General features: G+C 42.1%; 1 protein-coding gene across 5 annotated transcripts in view; it reads left to right on the top strand.

The window, feature by feature from the left end:
* Window positions 1-16,096, top strand: part of RASGEF1A (RasGEF domain family member 1A) — a 224,136-nt gene that overhangs the window by 169,161 nt on the left and 38,879 nt on the right. For 3 of the 5 annotated variants that reach the window (XM_081191332.1, XM_081191329.1, XM_081191331.1), the window contains exon 2: window positions 15,276-15,455. In XM_081191332.1, coding sequence (XP_081047458.1) covers window positions 15,282-15,455 — 174 coding nt within the window. In that variant the 5' untranslated portion in view covers window positions 15,276-15,281. Of the gene's footprint in view, window positions 1-8,602; window positions 8,824-14,280; window positions 14,729-15,275; window positions 15,456-16,096 lie in introns of those variants that run through there. The other 2 variants (XM_081191330.1, XM_081191333.1) reach the window with 2 other exon arrangements.

The following is a 16,096-nucleotide window of genomic DNA, read 5'->3' on the forward strand; positions in this document are numbered from 1 at the left end:
GAGCTGTGGATCTCACAATAAACCAGTGCACAGTGTTTGAAGTGTAGCAGTACAACACTATGTTGTACATACAACACTACGTATGTGGAAGCACTCAATGAGTATGCACCCTGGCCAATGCCTAGATGGAAGATGACATATATCCCATGTAAACAACTCTGAGGTTTCTACAGAAAGGAAGCGTTTAGTATCATCAGTAAAATAGCAAGCATACGATTTACAGTTGAGAGGATAGTTTGTAGCATGGTGTTTCAGTTGCCTTACTCAAAATTTATAATCAATTTTTTGAGGGTGCAATACCAACGTGTCAGAGGGGAGGCGTAAATTTGAAGGCAGTTCTACCACCTAATGCAAACCCCTTCTGGACTCAAGCCAGCAGAGTGGAAGTGAGGATGGAAGAACAGTCTGCATACCTCAGTTGTTTCTGGGCCTTAAAGTATTAATTTTGGGTGAGAGTCAGGATTGTCTGTTTCCATCCTGTTATTTCCAGCAGGAGGGGAAAGGGGCGGGGGAGAGGTTTAGAGATGCTCAGAGGTGTCTAAACCTTTCTCCAGTTGTTGGATCCAGAATGTCCCTAGAATGTCCCTTTTCTGGCCCTACTGATGCCAGAAGCGTGATGTCAGTTGGGCCAGAACTTCAGTGGGATGCTGGTGATTTTGAAGAACTAGGCTCCAACACTGAAGTTTGGTCTTCAACATCCAAGGTGAAGATCCAGTCTGCCCTATGGCTACCAAGGATTGCACTCTTAAGTGATTATATGAACACCACAATATTAAAGAGCATTCTCTACCCAGATTAAAACATCAACAAAATTATTTTTCTCTCAGGAACAATGAAGTAAATTTGCTCCTTGCTTCTAGCATTCTGGTTAGTTATTGCAAAAGCACTGGGGAATAATGATCTATCCTTAGGAGGATTCAAAGTTGTATTTTATTGACTTAAACTGGACTACATGTATTTGGGCTTTGTTATTTCTTATTAAAAAAAACACAATCCCCACTCCAATCTCACTCTTTCCAGGAAGACTCTCAACAATTAGCACTACGCTATCCCTATTACAAAATCTCTGGCTGTGGGCCTGATTTCAAACTGTACAATAAAACAAACTAGAAATTATTATTATTATTATTTCCAGCTTAGTTTACAGCAAAATATGTAACATCATGAGAAAAATCTCAGTTTCCACATTAAATATATTTTAGTAAATTTATTGATGCTGGGCCCCTATTTTATACAGCTCCAATGATTTTCAAATTTTGTTGTAGAAACCCTTTGATCTTCGGGCACTTTTCAGGGGTTCCTCATGAGTAATGGCAAGCAAGCTTCCCTAAAAGTGAGATGGCATGCTCCTATTAGCCTTCCTTTGCAATTCCAGAGTAGCCTCTCAATTTGCACAGTGTAGAATCCAGTTTCATAACCAAGACTCTTTCAATGCCCCACATAAACTGAGGGTGACATTAGAACGCAGCCCACAATGTTCTGCAGGGTTTTGGGTTTTCATGACAAACGAAACCGATGTGAAAGGCTCTCTGCAAGGAGGGAAGCTTGAAAACTATTGCAACTAGATCCAAAGATGCCTCGGAAGGTATTGGCTGTAGCCTGACTGAAGATTCAGTAAACCGCTTTTAAGCACTTGTTGCAGAAGTTGCCTGCACCACAGTTGTGGCCAATCCGGTTTGCAATGGAGTATCTAATATGTTGAAATTAACTAAGGGTTTCTGCTTCACGCCTCTGTACCACACCTTCTAACTGGGAGGCCCGAGGTAATACTAAGCTCATAAAGCATGCTGAGTATGAACATTCCAAGAATACTTCCCTTTGTGTACAGGTTGTGCTGTTACATAAGAAAGAAAGGCAATCCAGCATGTCATCCCCTCCACTGGTTTACCACATCACTGCATTCCAATAAAGCACTTTCAGCAATGTTTCCAAGTGTTCCTCCTGCACAAATCTGAGGTGAAAGATCCTCTATGATAAGAAGACTGTTTTCTCCTTAGATGCTCCCCAGCCTTTTTGCTACTATACATGAGTGACTGAAATCACTATTAAGCTAGAAGTCTCATTATTTGCTATTTACAGAGTGAGAAAGATCATGTCTTTTCCGTGGCCCGCCCTCATTATTCCTCCCCCATTTCCTCACTCCTTCTGCACCAAACTTCTTTTTCAGAACAGCATTTCATTGCACATGTATTAGGGAAGGAAGAATCTCTATGTTTCTAGACCACATCACAAGCTTTCACCCATAATTTATTTCAATTTCCGTATTAATCTGCATTTCTTTTTAAAAAACACCAAACCCTTCTCAAAATCAGGAGTGGGGTCAAGGGTTGGCATGTGGTGTATTTTTCTCCAAGAATATGCATTAAAATGGGCATTTGCTCTCAAAATCCATATTACACTTGGAGAAATGTGAAATATGGTGGATAACTTCAGTTCCAATGCACGCATTGATCTGAGATGTGTGCATCAGGTCGTTTCATATAGGAATCCCAAAAAATGTGAATTCTTCAAATGGTTGTAGCATGCATGATGTTCTGCGAACTCTTCTTAAAGAGCAATGTATATGTAATGAACCTAAACATTACTGAAAGAACTTACTAAGAGGATGTAAATGGCATATGTCAAAACTACTTCCCTTGTAATTAACATGATTCAGAAGAATGTAAATTGGTGCCTTTGTAATTACTTGTTGCTGTCCTGTAGGAATCGGGTATGCAATTTATCCAAGTGTCTTTAAGTAAATCAGTTGCAGCGCACTGTAATCCAGTTCTTCGTTTGTTTTTGACTCTTTAAATTATCACGGTTCCCTTTGACCCCCGCCTTCACAATTTTATGTAAAAGTGCTTAGTCTAAAGAAAGAAGGAAGCCCCGCTCAGACTTGTTGAGTAGGTTAAAATACTTTTGAACAGTTTCTCTTCCCAAAAATTTTATGTGTCAAACTGAGTGCTATTTATAGAGCTATGTGTACATAACACATAGTGCAGTGCAATTGGAGTGCATTGGTCTTGTGTCTGAGCTGTAATTCTTATGCCTGTTTACTCAGAAATAAGTACCACATCGTTCAGTGGGTCTTACTTCTAAGTAAGTGCATATAGGATTGTGCTTAAGACACATTAAACATCACGAGACTTATTTTTTAATACAGTATGTCCACAATTTACATGCCTTTAACTTGTGCATGTTCATCTTTATGTGCTGGCTGGGGCGGGGAGAGAATTAAAAGGGGGTGGGCATCCAGGAAAAAAGGCTTTGGTAATCCCACCCACCATTGAACCCTCTATGTTTTGACTATATGTGATTTTAGCTTTGTGGATAAACATGGATAGGGTCACACTTTTTGGCCAGCTGTGATAAACTCTGTTGTTAGCGACTTTGAATGAATCAGTTTCAGTTTCACACCATAAAAATGACAAAACTGTCATTTCTGGAAGGGTTTGGAGTAGATAAAGGAAATAGGAACTGTAAAATATTCTCAGCAGTTGGAAGAATGCAACCTGAATGACAGCCTTTACCATAGTATAAACATCACCGTCTAACCTATAACTGAAATATTATTTGCATTTTACCAAGACAAAACAGAGAATGGCTTGCAAAGGAGAACAGCAGCAAAACCTTGGAAAGCCCCAAGGTGCACAGCTACAAACCAACTGGCCTGAGAGTAAAAACAACACAGATAACATCTGGCCAGGCCAGTTTCCTGCTGGTTGTTTGGCAAGCCTACCAGCCAGCCAGGTGCATAAAAACCTCCCTGCTTTGGCAGTTCAAGGCAAGCAGCAAAAGGAGAGATTTGTAATACTCCTCTCAAACCAAACTGAAGTCATGTTCTTTCCTGTAATTTCACTCAACTTTGAAATGTACCCCATCTTGGCTGGGGGGCAAACTGGTTTATGGTCAACTGACAACTATAGCTTTTATTGTGTGCTTCCTTAACACATTTCCAGACACGTCTAAGTAAAGCCATGTAAAATCTAGGTATCTAAGGGGAGCTTTACCAACCTTGCACCCAAACCATGCTTGGTTATTTGTTTCCAGTGCACTTTTCTTTAAAATACAGAGGTTTGGGTCAAATATTTTATCAATCCACAATCTAAGCCCAAGTCAGACTTGTACTTCTTCTTGCAGACAAGACACACATACTAAATGCACTAAAGTTATTGGACGACAATTCCCATCACCAGAGGTGTACGTAGGTGTTGGAGAAGCCGGCACTCTCCAGGGGCACAGGCCCTGGGGGAGCACAAAAACCACCCCAGAAATCTGCCTCCAGTTATCTGTGTCAGGTCATGAGTTTAGACCAGAGCTGGAAACTGAGCAGTAGGAGAAATGGTGAGGCGGTATGAAGGCAGACCACTGGAGACTATGGCATCTATGATGTATATGTGTTTAACAACATGCCACTGCTGTTGCAGTAAGTTCAAACGCAGGAGATTCTTCCTGTCTTTCGTGCCCTTCCTCCTCAGCTCACCCTCACTCCAGACACTTTCACTACTTGGGTCACATAAAACGTAGTGATTTCTCATGTGGCTACTATGGTATATTGATTTTTGGGGTGGGGGGAGCAATACAGATCCTTGCCAACTGCATAAGGGACCCTAGATACACCTCTGCCCATCACCCCTGACTTTGGCTGTGCTGACTGATGGGAGTTATAAGTCAACAACATCTGGAAGGTAACACTTTGACTACTTCTAGCCACACACAGAAAACACCAGGGATAAGATACTGGAAATGTGCTTGTGAGGGAAAAGCCCATTGTTTCCTCAACTACCTTGATAGTAACGTTCTTATCACCATGCAAGGAAAGCCTCAAATGTTGACAGAGGTTCTTGGGAGGGAGATGAACTGCCATGACCTTTGTAACAGAGTGTGGAAAGAGCAACACACAACCTTGTCCATAACCACCCATCAACATTCAAGATGAAAAGCTCGTAGAAATTAGTTATTTCCAAGGTTTGTTTAGAAAAGGGCCCAAGCAGCAGGTTAGTCATTCTTATTAGGCATGTTCGCCATTGTTATTATACACAGCTGCTTTCAAGAGGCACAAGGCAGGTACTAAGTGTATAGCAGTGGAGGCCAAAATGTAAGTGTTTCTAAATACACTGAAATATATACATTCTTACAAGCAAGGTGGGAAGTGATGGGTTGCTACAACCAGGTTACAAAATTGGAGTGATGTCCAGAGTAGCCCAGTTTTAGCAATGGGAATAACGACGAGAAAAAAATAAAAATGAAAAAAATTCTTAGTCATACTTGTCTTTAAACCAAATACAGTGGTACCTCGGGTTAAGTACCGGTACTTAATTTGTTCCGGAGGTCCGTTCTTAACCTGAAACTGTTCTTAACCTGAAGCACCACTTCAGCTAATGGGGCCTCCTGCTGCCACTGCGCCGCTGTTGCACGATTTCTGTTCTCATCCTGAAGCAAAGTTCTTAACCCAAGGTACTATTTCTGGGTTAGCGGAGTCTGGAACTTGAAGCATATGTAACCTGAAGCGTATGTAACCCAAGGTACCACTGTATAGCTAAATGATCGGTGTCTATTTCACAAATTTATATTCGTCCCCCGCAAAAAGAAATTCAAAGCTGCCAATAACAATAAAATATACACACATACCAAATTGACAAATAAACCACAAAAAACATAATAAAAACCTTAATTTTTAAAAAACAAAAAATCAACAAAAAACATCCATTCATAAAGCTCCCCAAACTGAGTGCATCTATAAAGGAAAACAGTCTTAAAATATTAATAGGAATGAGAGGATGGAGGCTTTCCATCCTAAACCAGGCTTTGGCCCACAAAGTGTTCGGACTTGGCAAATCTAAGCCAAGAGGACTTTTCACAAGGTGCACGCCACAAAAAGGACTCTGCTCCATTTTGCTGCCCCCTAGGATTCAGGTGATTCCTCAGGTGATGAATGGAGCATGTGAAGAGGAACTTATGGAAGAAGGTGCTCTTTGAGGTATATGGGTCCCAAGCAATTTAGGTAATACCGTATTCTTTTCTCTTCTTTCATAATGCAATATAAATAGTACAATCATAATACTTAAGGGGGGGGGGATTGCCAGAAATGCATACTTAATTCATTCTTGTTGATCCTCCAGAACAAGTAGATAAATCAATTATTGGAATTTCTCCAAAATTCATCAGTGAGGTTCTTCGTCGAAAGCTTTTTGAAAGTCCAAGTACATGGCTGTATGAATTGAGTATTGCTTAGTTGGGTCTCTGGACCGTAATAAAGATTGTTGTTGTTGTTGTTGTTGATATCAACTGGATCACCTCTATCTATATGCTTGTTGATACTCTCAAAGCACCCTAAGAGGTTAGTGAGACAGGGCTTACACTTGCAAAAGCCATGCTGGTTCTGCTTCAGCAAGACTTGTTCTTCCTATGCTTTCCACCTGCCTTCCTGGAAGACACATGAAACTAACTGGCTGTTATTTCTTGGATTCCCCCAGATCGCTTTTTAAAAACTGGCAGCCCGATGGCCACTTTCCTGTATAGAGGCCGATCTTAGAGACACATTAAATCTTTTTGTTAAGAGTATCAGCAATTTCACCTTTGAGTTACTTAAGAACACTTGGGCAAATGCTATCTGAACCTGGTGATTTTCCGTTTTTATTTTGCCAGGAAGGCCTAGAGCACTTTCTCTTATCACCACAATTCTTCAGACTCTCCTTCCTGTGAAAGTTAGTTCAGGCACAGGGATCTGAACTATATTGTCCATTGTCAAAGTATTCACCCAGTTTCTCTGCAATCTTCTTTTCTTCCTTCAATATACCTTTGACCTACTTGTCGTCTAAAGGCTAAAGCACCTCCCTAGCTTATCTCCTGCTACTAATGTATATAGTGATTTATTTATTTTTTTGGTCTTTATGTTTGCTTGTTCATAACTATGTGCTCCTCACATTTCGTTCCCCCCATCTCATACTGTCTACTTGCACTTCTTTTGCCAAAGTTTGTTTCCTCATTTGGACAAGACTTTCTGAAGGTAGCCTTTTTTGCTTCTAACAGTTCCTTCACTCTGCTTGCAAACCACATCCCCTTGGTCCTGATGGTACCTTTCTTGATCGGTGGTAACCCTTCTAACTGAACTTCTAATATTGTAGTTTTCAATAACCCTGAAGCATTCTGGAGACATCTGACCCTTCTTAACTTTCTCTTTCAACTTCATTTTGGGGAAATTTCCTCTTTTGAAGTCAGATGTGACTGTGTTGCATTTAACAATTAACCATGTGAGTAATCTTGTGCATATTTCAACACAGCAATGAAGGGTCGGGGAGGGGGAAGGATCATGGGGGTCATGGGGGCAGGGAGTGGTGCATCTAAGAATTGTTTTTGCAATCAGCTTTTAAATTGTCTTTTGCATTTCCTACACTCGAACACAAATAATGAAACCTAAATGAGCTAGAACATTCATTCGGTTTTTAAAATAAGCCTCTTCTATATTTGATATGTCTAAATACTGGAAAAAGAGGTAACAAATGAAGACCAAAAGGCATGGCTACTTGTGGAAAAAATCAGAGGGATACAGTACCTGCCCTTTAACCCATAAATTATTCCAGGACAGGACAGCAGTTAACCCTATTAGCTGGGCAAAACATGTCGGACAATAAAGGGCTATTGTAAGCACACTAACATGATATACAATAATCATTTTATTATTATTTTAGTATTATTTACTAATTACGACCATTGTAATAAGAGTAGGAGTAGCAGCATGTTAGCAAGTGGGGAAGGGTGAGTCTCCACCCCAAGAAGCTCACATTCTAAATATACACAATGCGGAAGACAACAAAGGGAAGGAAGGGAGGCAAAGGAAACAGGATGAATGTAAGCAAAAGTTTGTTAGGTTTTAGCTGGGGATGAGAACACTGTTTTAATTATTAGGATCTGGGGAATTTTTCCACAGCTGCTAGCGTCATATTGAAGTAATGTGAAGTTGATGGCAATGTAGAGTGTGCTGTGTGTCTGTTAATTCAATCTGTTTGGATTGTCGGATGATCATACTATTTGTTGCTTGTAAAACTTTGTAAGGAGCCATGTGCCCTGATAATGCTACATAAATGAATAATAATAATAATAATAATAGTCATCCAAATCACAAGTACACAATCCACGATTTGGCACTCATGCAAAGGGTCTGTTTGTCAGTGCTTACCGTTACTATCTGTCAGAATTCCCCTTCTGACAAGAAATAACTCAAAAAGCCGTTGTTCGAAACAACGAGGAACTATTTAGAGAAACAGAGTCGGTTCTGTGAAACTGGCTAGAAATACACTGACTGCTCCACACACGATCTTGGGTGTTTTATTTTTTCAAAATAAAAACTCCAAGCCATTCAGCAAGTTCCTCATCTGTGCTTCCCCACCCTTTCGCTCTCCGAGAAAGCAGAGCTGAAGGGTGAATGGGGAATAGTATTACCATGCGACCCAACCTGTTGGAAAGCTTTTCATAAAGGGAAGCAGAGGGTGGGCTTTTCCTTTCAAAGCTGGCACTCTCAGCGCACAAAAGGCAGCTGTAGTAGTAAACTCCGCTCCTTTTGAATCAGACAAGCTTCCTCTCAGCCAACGGCAAGCCAAGCCAGCTGCTGACGTCAGAGCTCGTCTGGGAAGCTTGCAGGCTTGCTGCTTTTGCTCAGATGAACTGGAGCTGTTTTTGAGATCTGAGCTGGCGGGAAGGGCAGCTGAAGCCAGAGAGCTTTCTCGTTTTCTCGTCTCAGGCTCGAACTGCGATGCTCGGCTAAGGGTTACCTCTTTTAGAAAGCCACCGGGATCAACATAGCACTACAAGCTTATGTACATACTACAGAAAACAATGAGGGTAAGGAAAAACAATTCCCCATTCTTCCTTTATTTCTCTTTTACGGAATTTCCTGGGAATGTTTTGTTTTGTTGTTCTAATACTTCTTCCTCCCTCCTCCCGAAAGAGCAGTAAACGACATTCGGGACTCAGTCCCCCCAGGTGAAGCTTTGGCTTCTCTGCTAAACTGGAGTCGTGTCGCATGCACTACAGCCAAGGTTTAAAAGTAGTGCGTATGTGGATATTGTTAAATGGCTTTGCTGTGTTGTGGGGAAAAGAACGGCTCCCACGTTAAAAGAGCTGGAGGGGTGTCTCTTTTTCTCTTTATGGGATCCTGTCAAAGTGCATTTTTGCTTACAGATCCAAAATGCACATTGCGGTTTGGTTTCGCGTTTGGCTGCTGTTGTATAAATATAATTGGGCCAGCTTCAGAGCACTTGTGCTCCAGAGACTGCTGGCGAAAGTACAGTATGCGTTTTACATTGTTTTATCTAGAAATAAGGAATTCTTTGAGCTCTATTCCAGTGTTTACTGACAGACATAACAAGAGTAGGTGACTTTTAGCCTCGGCATGGGCAAACATAAAGATCTTAAACATCCCAGCTCCGCATTCTTAACATGCCAAAGCAAATATATTATTTCCCTCTCCCCCCCTCCTTTCTCTCTCTCTCTCTCTCTCTCTCTCTCTCTCTCTCTCTCTCTCTCTCTCTCACACACACACACACACACACACACGCAGTTAGCTTTTAACTTGTTTGGTTATTGCTCTCTTTTCTTGGAGTGGAACTAGATGTTGCTAGACGCACTACTTTGTGTATATTTTGTACTCCTCATGGCAACCTATAGCATTCTACAATGCACAATGTGATGTCATCACCCGTTTCATTTTTCTGACACCACGATCAATGATAAGAGAGGGAACACACGGCAGAATGTTATGTTATTTTAGATTTTTGTGTTCCTTGGGGCAGGGAGAGGATTTGCTTTTTGCTTATATTATTCTATAATATACCACATAAGGGAAACATGTCACGCAACTACAAGTCTCAAAACCATTGAATCCATTGCCTTGGTAGTCAATGTGGTACAGGGGGGGTGGCATTTCCCTGGGCTGGGAAAATCCAGGTTCAAACATCTATTCAGTCATGTTTTTGGGGTAGCCTTCAGTAAGTCCCTGTTATGCCAACCTCAGAAGGTCATTGTGAAAAGAAAATGGGGTATTTTAAAGGAAATCCACAGGCAAGCAACTGATTTGAGATAAGCCAGTCCCCTCTAGAGATGTGAAGGCGCTGTCAAAAAGACAAGAAAAGAATCAGGGAAAAACCCCAATTTCATTCTTTCCCTCCCCTTAAGACTTCTTCCTGGTTTTTCCAGTGGGGGAAATGGAAGTAGGTTTTGTTGCCACAGAATATCTAAGGGTATAAAGAAATGGATCCTGGGTAGGTTTAGCTGAAATGCAATGTACAGTCACCATTTGTTTGCATTGACCTCCCCCCCCCCCCAGGTGTGCATATGTTCCCTCTAGCTGTACATTCTGGGGGTGGTGGGTGAGGAACAGGAGCAGAATGCCTGCTATTATTGCTTCTTAAACTCTGCATGTTCAGGGTGAATGTGAAAGTGGCCTCCTTGCCCAGAGCCAAATACACATGGGGCTCCTTCACAAAATTGGGAAACCCTGATTGCCCCACAAACCAAGCTGTACACATGTACAGCAGCTTGCACACATTCTGCTTTTACACTCATTCTAAACATGTGGGTGCCAGGGAACATGGGTAGTGTGTGCACCAATACTAGCAAAGTTGCCAGCAGGTGCAAGCCTCTACCCAAGTTTATTCATCATGTGAGGAGGGGGTTGTTAGTGTAGATGTGCTAACATGTCATTTCATGGATTTGGAATCTCGTCATGCGCGGCCAAGGATTCTACTCTTCATATTCAAATCTAGGTGCCTAAGAACACAAAAGTAGTCCTTCTGGATCAGGCCAAAGGTTCGTTTTGTCCAGCATTTTGTTTACATCAACAGCTGGCCAGATGATGAGAAAGGGCATGAAGGCAACAGCCCTCCCATGTTGTCTGCCCTCCACATCTGGTGTTCAGAGGTCTACTGCCTCTTAACATGGTAACTTTCAACTATCACAGCTGAGAGTTGTTGATACACCTGTCTTCCTCTACTGATAAGAAATAAGAACTACACAACTTTGTATATCTGAAGAAGTGTGCATGCACACGAAAGCTCATACCAAGAACTAACTTAGTTGGTCTTTAATGTGCTACTGGAAGGAATTTTTTTTATTTTGACTATGGCAGACCAACACGGCTACCTATCTACTACACAACTTTTATAAGACATCTGAAGGCAGCGCTGTATTGGGAAGTTTTTAATGTTTGACCTTTTATTATTATTTTTTATGTGTTGGAAGCTGTCCAGAGTGGCTGGTGTATAAATAATAACATTTTCATTATTATCAGGATTGTATCCTAAATGGGGCCACTGATGAACAAGAGGGAGGGAGCAGCAGGCTTGGAAGCAAACCCAAGGTTTGCAAAAGTACAAAAAGATTTCCCTAGGGGAAAATCTTAAAAGGAAAACCCCACCACTACCAAAACCATCTAGTTAGTACTGTCCATAGTCGGTGGCCTCAGGATGCTGACTGTCCATTGGTGGAATGGCAACTGGGAGCAATATGGAATGGTGTTCCTGGAAGAGGGCTTGGCTGGCAGACTCTAACCTTGAAAAGAAGTGCACTACATGACAACATTTTGTTGCAGGCCCCACTGGTCTAAGCAGATGGCCATCCCTGCATCTTGTTGCTGTGAATCTTATGTTAATTATTCACTTTGTGAAGGAATACCTCCTTTTGCCTGTGTTAACCCTGCCAATGAATCAATTTCATTGCCTGACCCTGCGTTTTAATACTAAGAAAGAAGCATGTTCCCTCCTATTCCATAATCTGCATTTTGGGCATGCATCTAGATGAAATAGCCTGACAGTGCACACTGTACATGAGTAGCTCATTAAAAACCACTGCCATATCCCTTAAAAGGAAGGAGTAAACTCACAGGCAACTCGCATAATAAACAGAGTCGAGCTGCCTTCCACGTCCCTCCCTCCCTCCCAAAGAAACATCCCATTTGTCAAGCTGTCATGTGAGCCTACAAGGATGCCTTGTGACTAAATTTGTGAAATACCACAGAACATTACCAAGAAAGCACTTGTGCATAGAATTGCCGTGTCTCATTTCTCAATTATATGTCAATTAGATGCTGTACATTTTGTCTCTCGTCCCCATTCACATGAGTCACTTCAAACATTTAAATGACAAACACTGGCCTGAACTGTGGGAGGGATATGCTGCTGTTTACTATTAGGGACATTCCGCCTTCTAAGTCGTAAACAGCTGTGCAGGATTCTGTCCTAGCATATGAGCTGGCAGGAGTTTTCTTCTTTCTTGGTGTCAGGGTGATGTTGGAATTAACTTAGACAAGTCCCCAACTGGCTTGCTAAATATTGCTTTGGGGGGGGGGGGGAAAGCTTCCTTAAAAGGGAACATAATGTTTGGCTGATGCTTTATATAGCAGAGCTGGCTCACACTGAATTAATGTCCCTTATGAAATTTAATGTTGCTCCCCCAGCTCACATCATGTTGTGGTATTGCCTCCTCAAGGTTGTCCCAAAAGTAGTTCCATCCCCCTCTTTTTTATATAAGTAAATTGTGTGAAGGGAAGGACCTGAAATGGGAGCAGTTATGAGAGTTGCAATACCCTTGTTCTAGCCCCTATTGTCCTAAGAGGTGTGAGGCATTTGTGTTACACCATTCAGGGTTTGTTTTGGGTTTCACAGTAGCCCCCTAGATTTGGATAAGCCAGGCAGCTGCATGTCCTTCATATTGTGTTGAGCTGCCAGGAATGCAGGGAGTGGAAGAGGGTGAACAGTAGAAAGCAACCATTATTTTAGTGTTAGTATTAATGATAAAGTGAGGTTGACTCACCACCTTGGACCTTGCAATGAACATCCATGAATTTTCATCAGGTAGTGGGAGGTTCATGAACTGTTTGCTTGCATATGCATCAAAGGGCAGTAAGGAGTCACACATGCCCATTACAAAGTTTGCTGAAGCTCCATGGCTGGTGGAATTTTTCATGTGCCATATAGACATTACATATGCATGGTAGAATTCTGAGTGATGACATACAGGAGCTCTAGCAGTACTTAACAGTGATGTGTTATAACTTAGTTAATGAACCCTCAAATATTGCAGGATATCTACATTTTAGTGCGATTAAGGGGGACTTTGTGGTTTATGATGTGCCTGGCAGTGACTGGCTTAGTTGCTCTAATGTCACAGAAAGCAGAAATGTCTCTGACTGCCATTGGCTCAGCAGCTTAGAGCCCAGAAACAAGCATGGCAGGCAGCAGGAAAGGCGATATGGAAGAAACGGGGGGTTTGGAAAGGAAAGGTCCTGAGAAAGCAGTGTCAATCTATCAAAGAAAGTAGGGTCCAGAGAATGGAGGGAAAGCAAAGGTTGGGGGGGGGGGAGAGACTGCAAAGAAAAGAAAACTGAGATGGCAAAATTGCTCATGACCAGGAAATGCAAAGGTGAAGAACTGCATATTAGCTAGCAATAAAGAGCCCTATCTTTGGCTATAGGCATCGAGTATTCACATATTTCAGGAAACTAATTTTCCACTAGATCCCTTGTTCGTGGCAATAATACAGTCTCATGGACGTGATACCATACATACCAGCCATGAAATGTTTACAAAGCCATCCCAATATCCATGGCACGAAGGAAGCAAAGCGATGTCACCTGAGCCACTATTGAGGATTTCTCTTAGCAGCTACTCCTGATATAGCTTAGCAACCTTGAAAATTCAGGCTAGTAAACACGAGATACTGAGAAAGCATATGGAGGGCTGATGCATAATCACTCTGACATTCACGTTTCATGATCTAAGCACACCATGGCAACTTGATTGTTTTCGCCTCCCATGTAAATTTGCTTTGCAGCCACACATATTTGTAGTTGTTGACTATCGCATACTTCAGTCTGATAGCTAGGAGAAGAGCTGGGGGGGGGGAGCTCTGATCTCTGCCAATTACCCAGGATAGCATGTATACTATTTTTCCCTGAAGCAAGACAGAAACACAAGATCCTGTAAGGTTGTGTTTGCACTCAACAGTAAGTTGTTAAGACAAGCAGACAGTCTGGCCCCATGTATTTCTGTCCCAGGATAAGACCTGGTTCCTGCCACCTCCCTCTGACCATGCTTAGAGAAAGCTGCCAGACTCAGAGACTCAGTTTAACCAACTGCTCGGTTTCCCAACTGTCCCTATAGCCCGCACACCTCTGAAAGCATCACCCCAGCAACGCGTTCTTCAGTGTTCCAGAAGCCAACTGCCTCCCCAGATAACCTGCTCTTTGGCAGATGTTGTGTCAGCAGACACATCTTCAGACACTTCTAAAAGTGTCCATGTATGAGAGGGCAGGGCAAATGAGATGAACTGCTGTCAAGATCTAAACCAGATCAAGGAGAACAGCCATGCTTGAATTGGTTTTCTGCTAAGTAGCCATCTAAACGGGTCAGGCAGAATTGCTTTGTTCCACCTTGGGAAGCTCCTCATGTCATGTGGATATTTCCTGCCCTGTCAAGATCCGGTGAAGAGACTTCACTACACATGCCCTGTCCTTGGGATGCTTAAACATTGATGGCCTTGGAAGAGCAGTGTCATTTCTCTTGAGAATTCTCCCCCCAAGTGAGGTCCACTGTTTGAAGTCTTTACTTACAAAGTTTAAACCCAGGAGTGAGGAGCTTCCAGATTTGCTGGACGAAGAGCCAACCAACCATGACCACTGATCACTTGGGCTGAGGCTATTGAGGATTAAGTTGAACAACCCTTGGAAGCGTACAGGTCCCCAACTCCTGTTGTAAGGCAACTCACTTCCACCATGTGTTCAGTTTGTGGGTTCTTCATTGGAATGTTTTAATTGTGAATCTTAAGCTTCTCTTTTAATAGTTACTTGTTTTCATAAGAATCCTTATGAACAATTTTTAAGACTGATTGTTTGGTTTACTCCTTTGTAAGAATGTGTCCTCGAGGTTGTCTTCAAACACTCTTATTGTGAGACACAAATGTCATCCTGCTAGCCAGTGCACAATGTAGACCTATCCATGCGTATTTAATTTAACAACAAAGCCAGACAAAAGGCTTCGTGCACACTTGGGCATGTTGGGACTGCAAATTCCTCTTCCAAAGTTCATGCTATGTTATATGCAGTACAAAAAAGCAGTCTGACCCTATGAAGAGTTGGCCAGAGGTCTAAGCCGAATAATTGTAGTGGACTTAAGCATGCCTAATGTTGCACAGGATCAGGCTAATATTTATTCAAAACATGGGAAAGCACCAATGAGACATATGAAAAAGCCGCTGTATATGGCTCACATCGCTTCCATTTTCTCCCTCCACTTTTGCAGGAAACTATGCCCCAGACACCAATATTTTCCAGCATGCTTGGTTCCGGATGTAGTGGGCAGGTGCAGCCAGATACAGGAGAGAGGAGTGGAGATCCTGTTTATCAAGATGGGAGTCTCATCTCTGGATCACTAGAGGCCCTGATTGAACGCCTAGTACCCACCACAGACTATTATCCAGATGTAAGTAAATGGTTGGATTTTTCCTTATTTTTTGCCACCGTTTTCATGGCCCTGGGGACTTGAGGGTATGCAGAGCTGCTGGAGGAGAACTCAATTCATCCTTGGTGTTTATAAGTTTATAACACTTTCCTAGGATTTTTAGTTAGCAATTGGTTGGTTGGCTGAAGCAGCTTTTCCCATGGAAACATGGTGAGCGTATTTGCACAATACAGTTAAATTTCTTAAAAAGTCATTTCTCTCCCTAAGGAGCTTTGTGATCTGTAGTTTGGGGGGAGGGGAGGGGGGATCTCCTCCCTCTGACCAGAGGCTGTTCTCAGCATTATCCAGCTAAGGATCCTGGTGGAGAAAGCCATGTAAAAAAAAGAAGAACTTCTTGTATAAAATCAGTAGAACTTTGCTGTGCAGATATGGCCTAGATACTTTTGTTTGGTTGTTGAACTGTCAGCTTTCTCACTTTGCTGGTCAGATCTTTGTTAGTATACACTGCATTTTGAATTTTCAAGCTTTTATTATTTGGATTTGGACTGGGGAGACCTCGGTTCAAAGCTCACTTGGTAGCCTTAGGCTAGTCACTCTCTCTTTGTTAACTGGCTTCGTAGGGTTATTTTGAGGAGAAACTATACCAACCTGAGTTACTTGGA

This window comes from Podarcis bocagei (assembly GCF_964188305.1).
Source record: "Podarcis bocagei genome assembly, chromosome: 4".
Classification (NCBI taxonomy): Eukaryota; Metazoa; Chordata; class Lepidosauria; order Squamata; family Lacertidae; genus Podarcis; species Podarcis bocagei.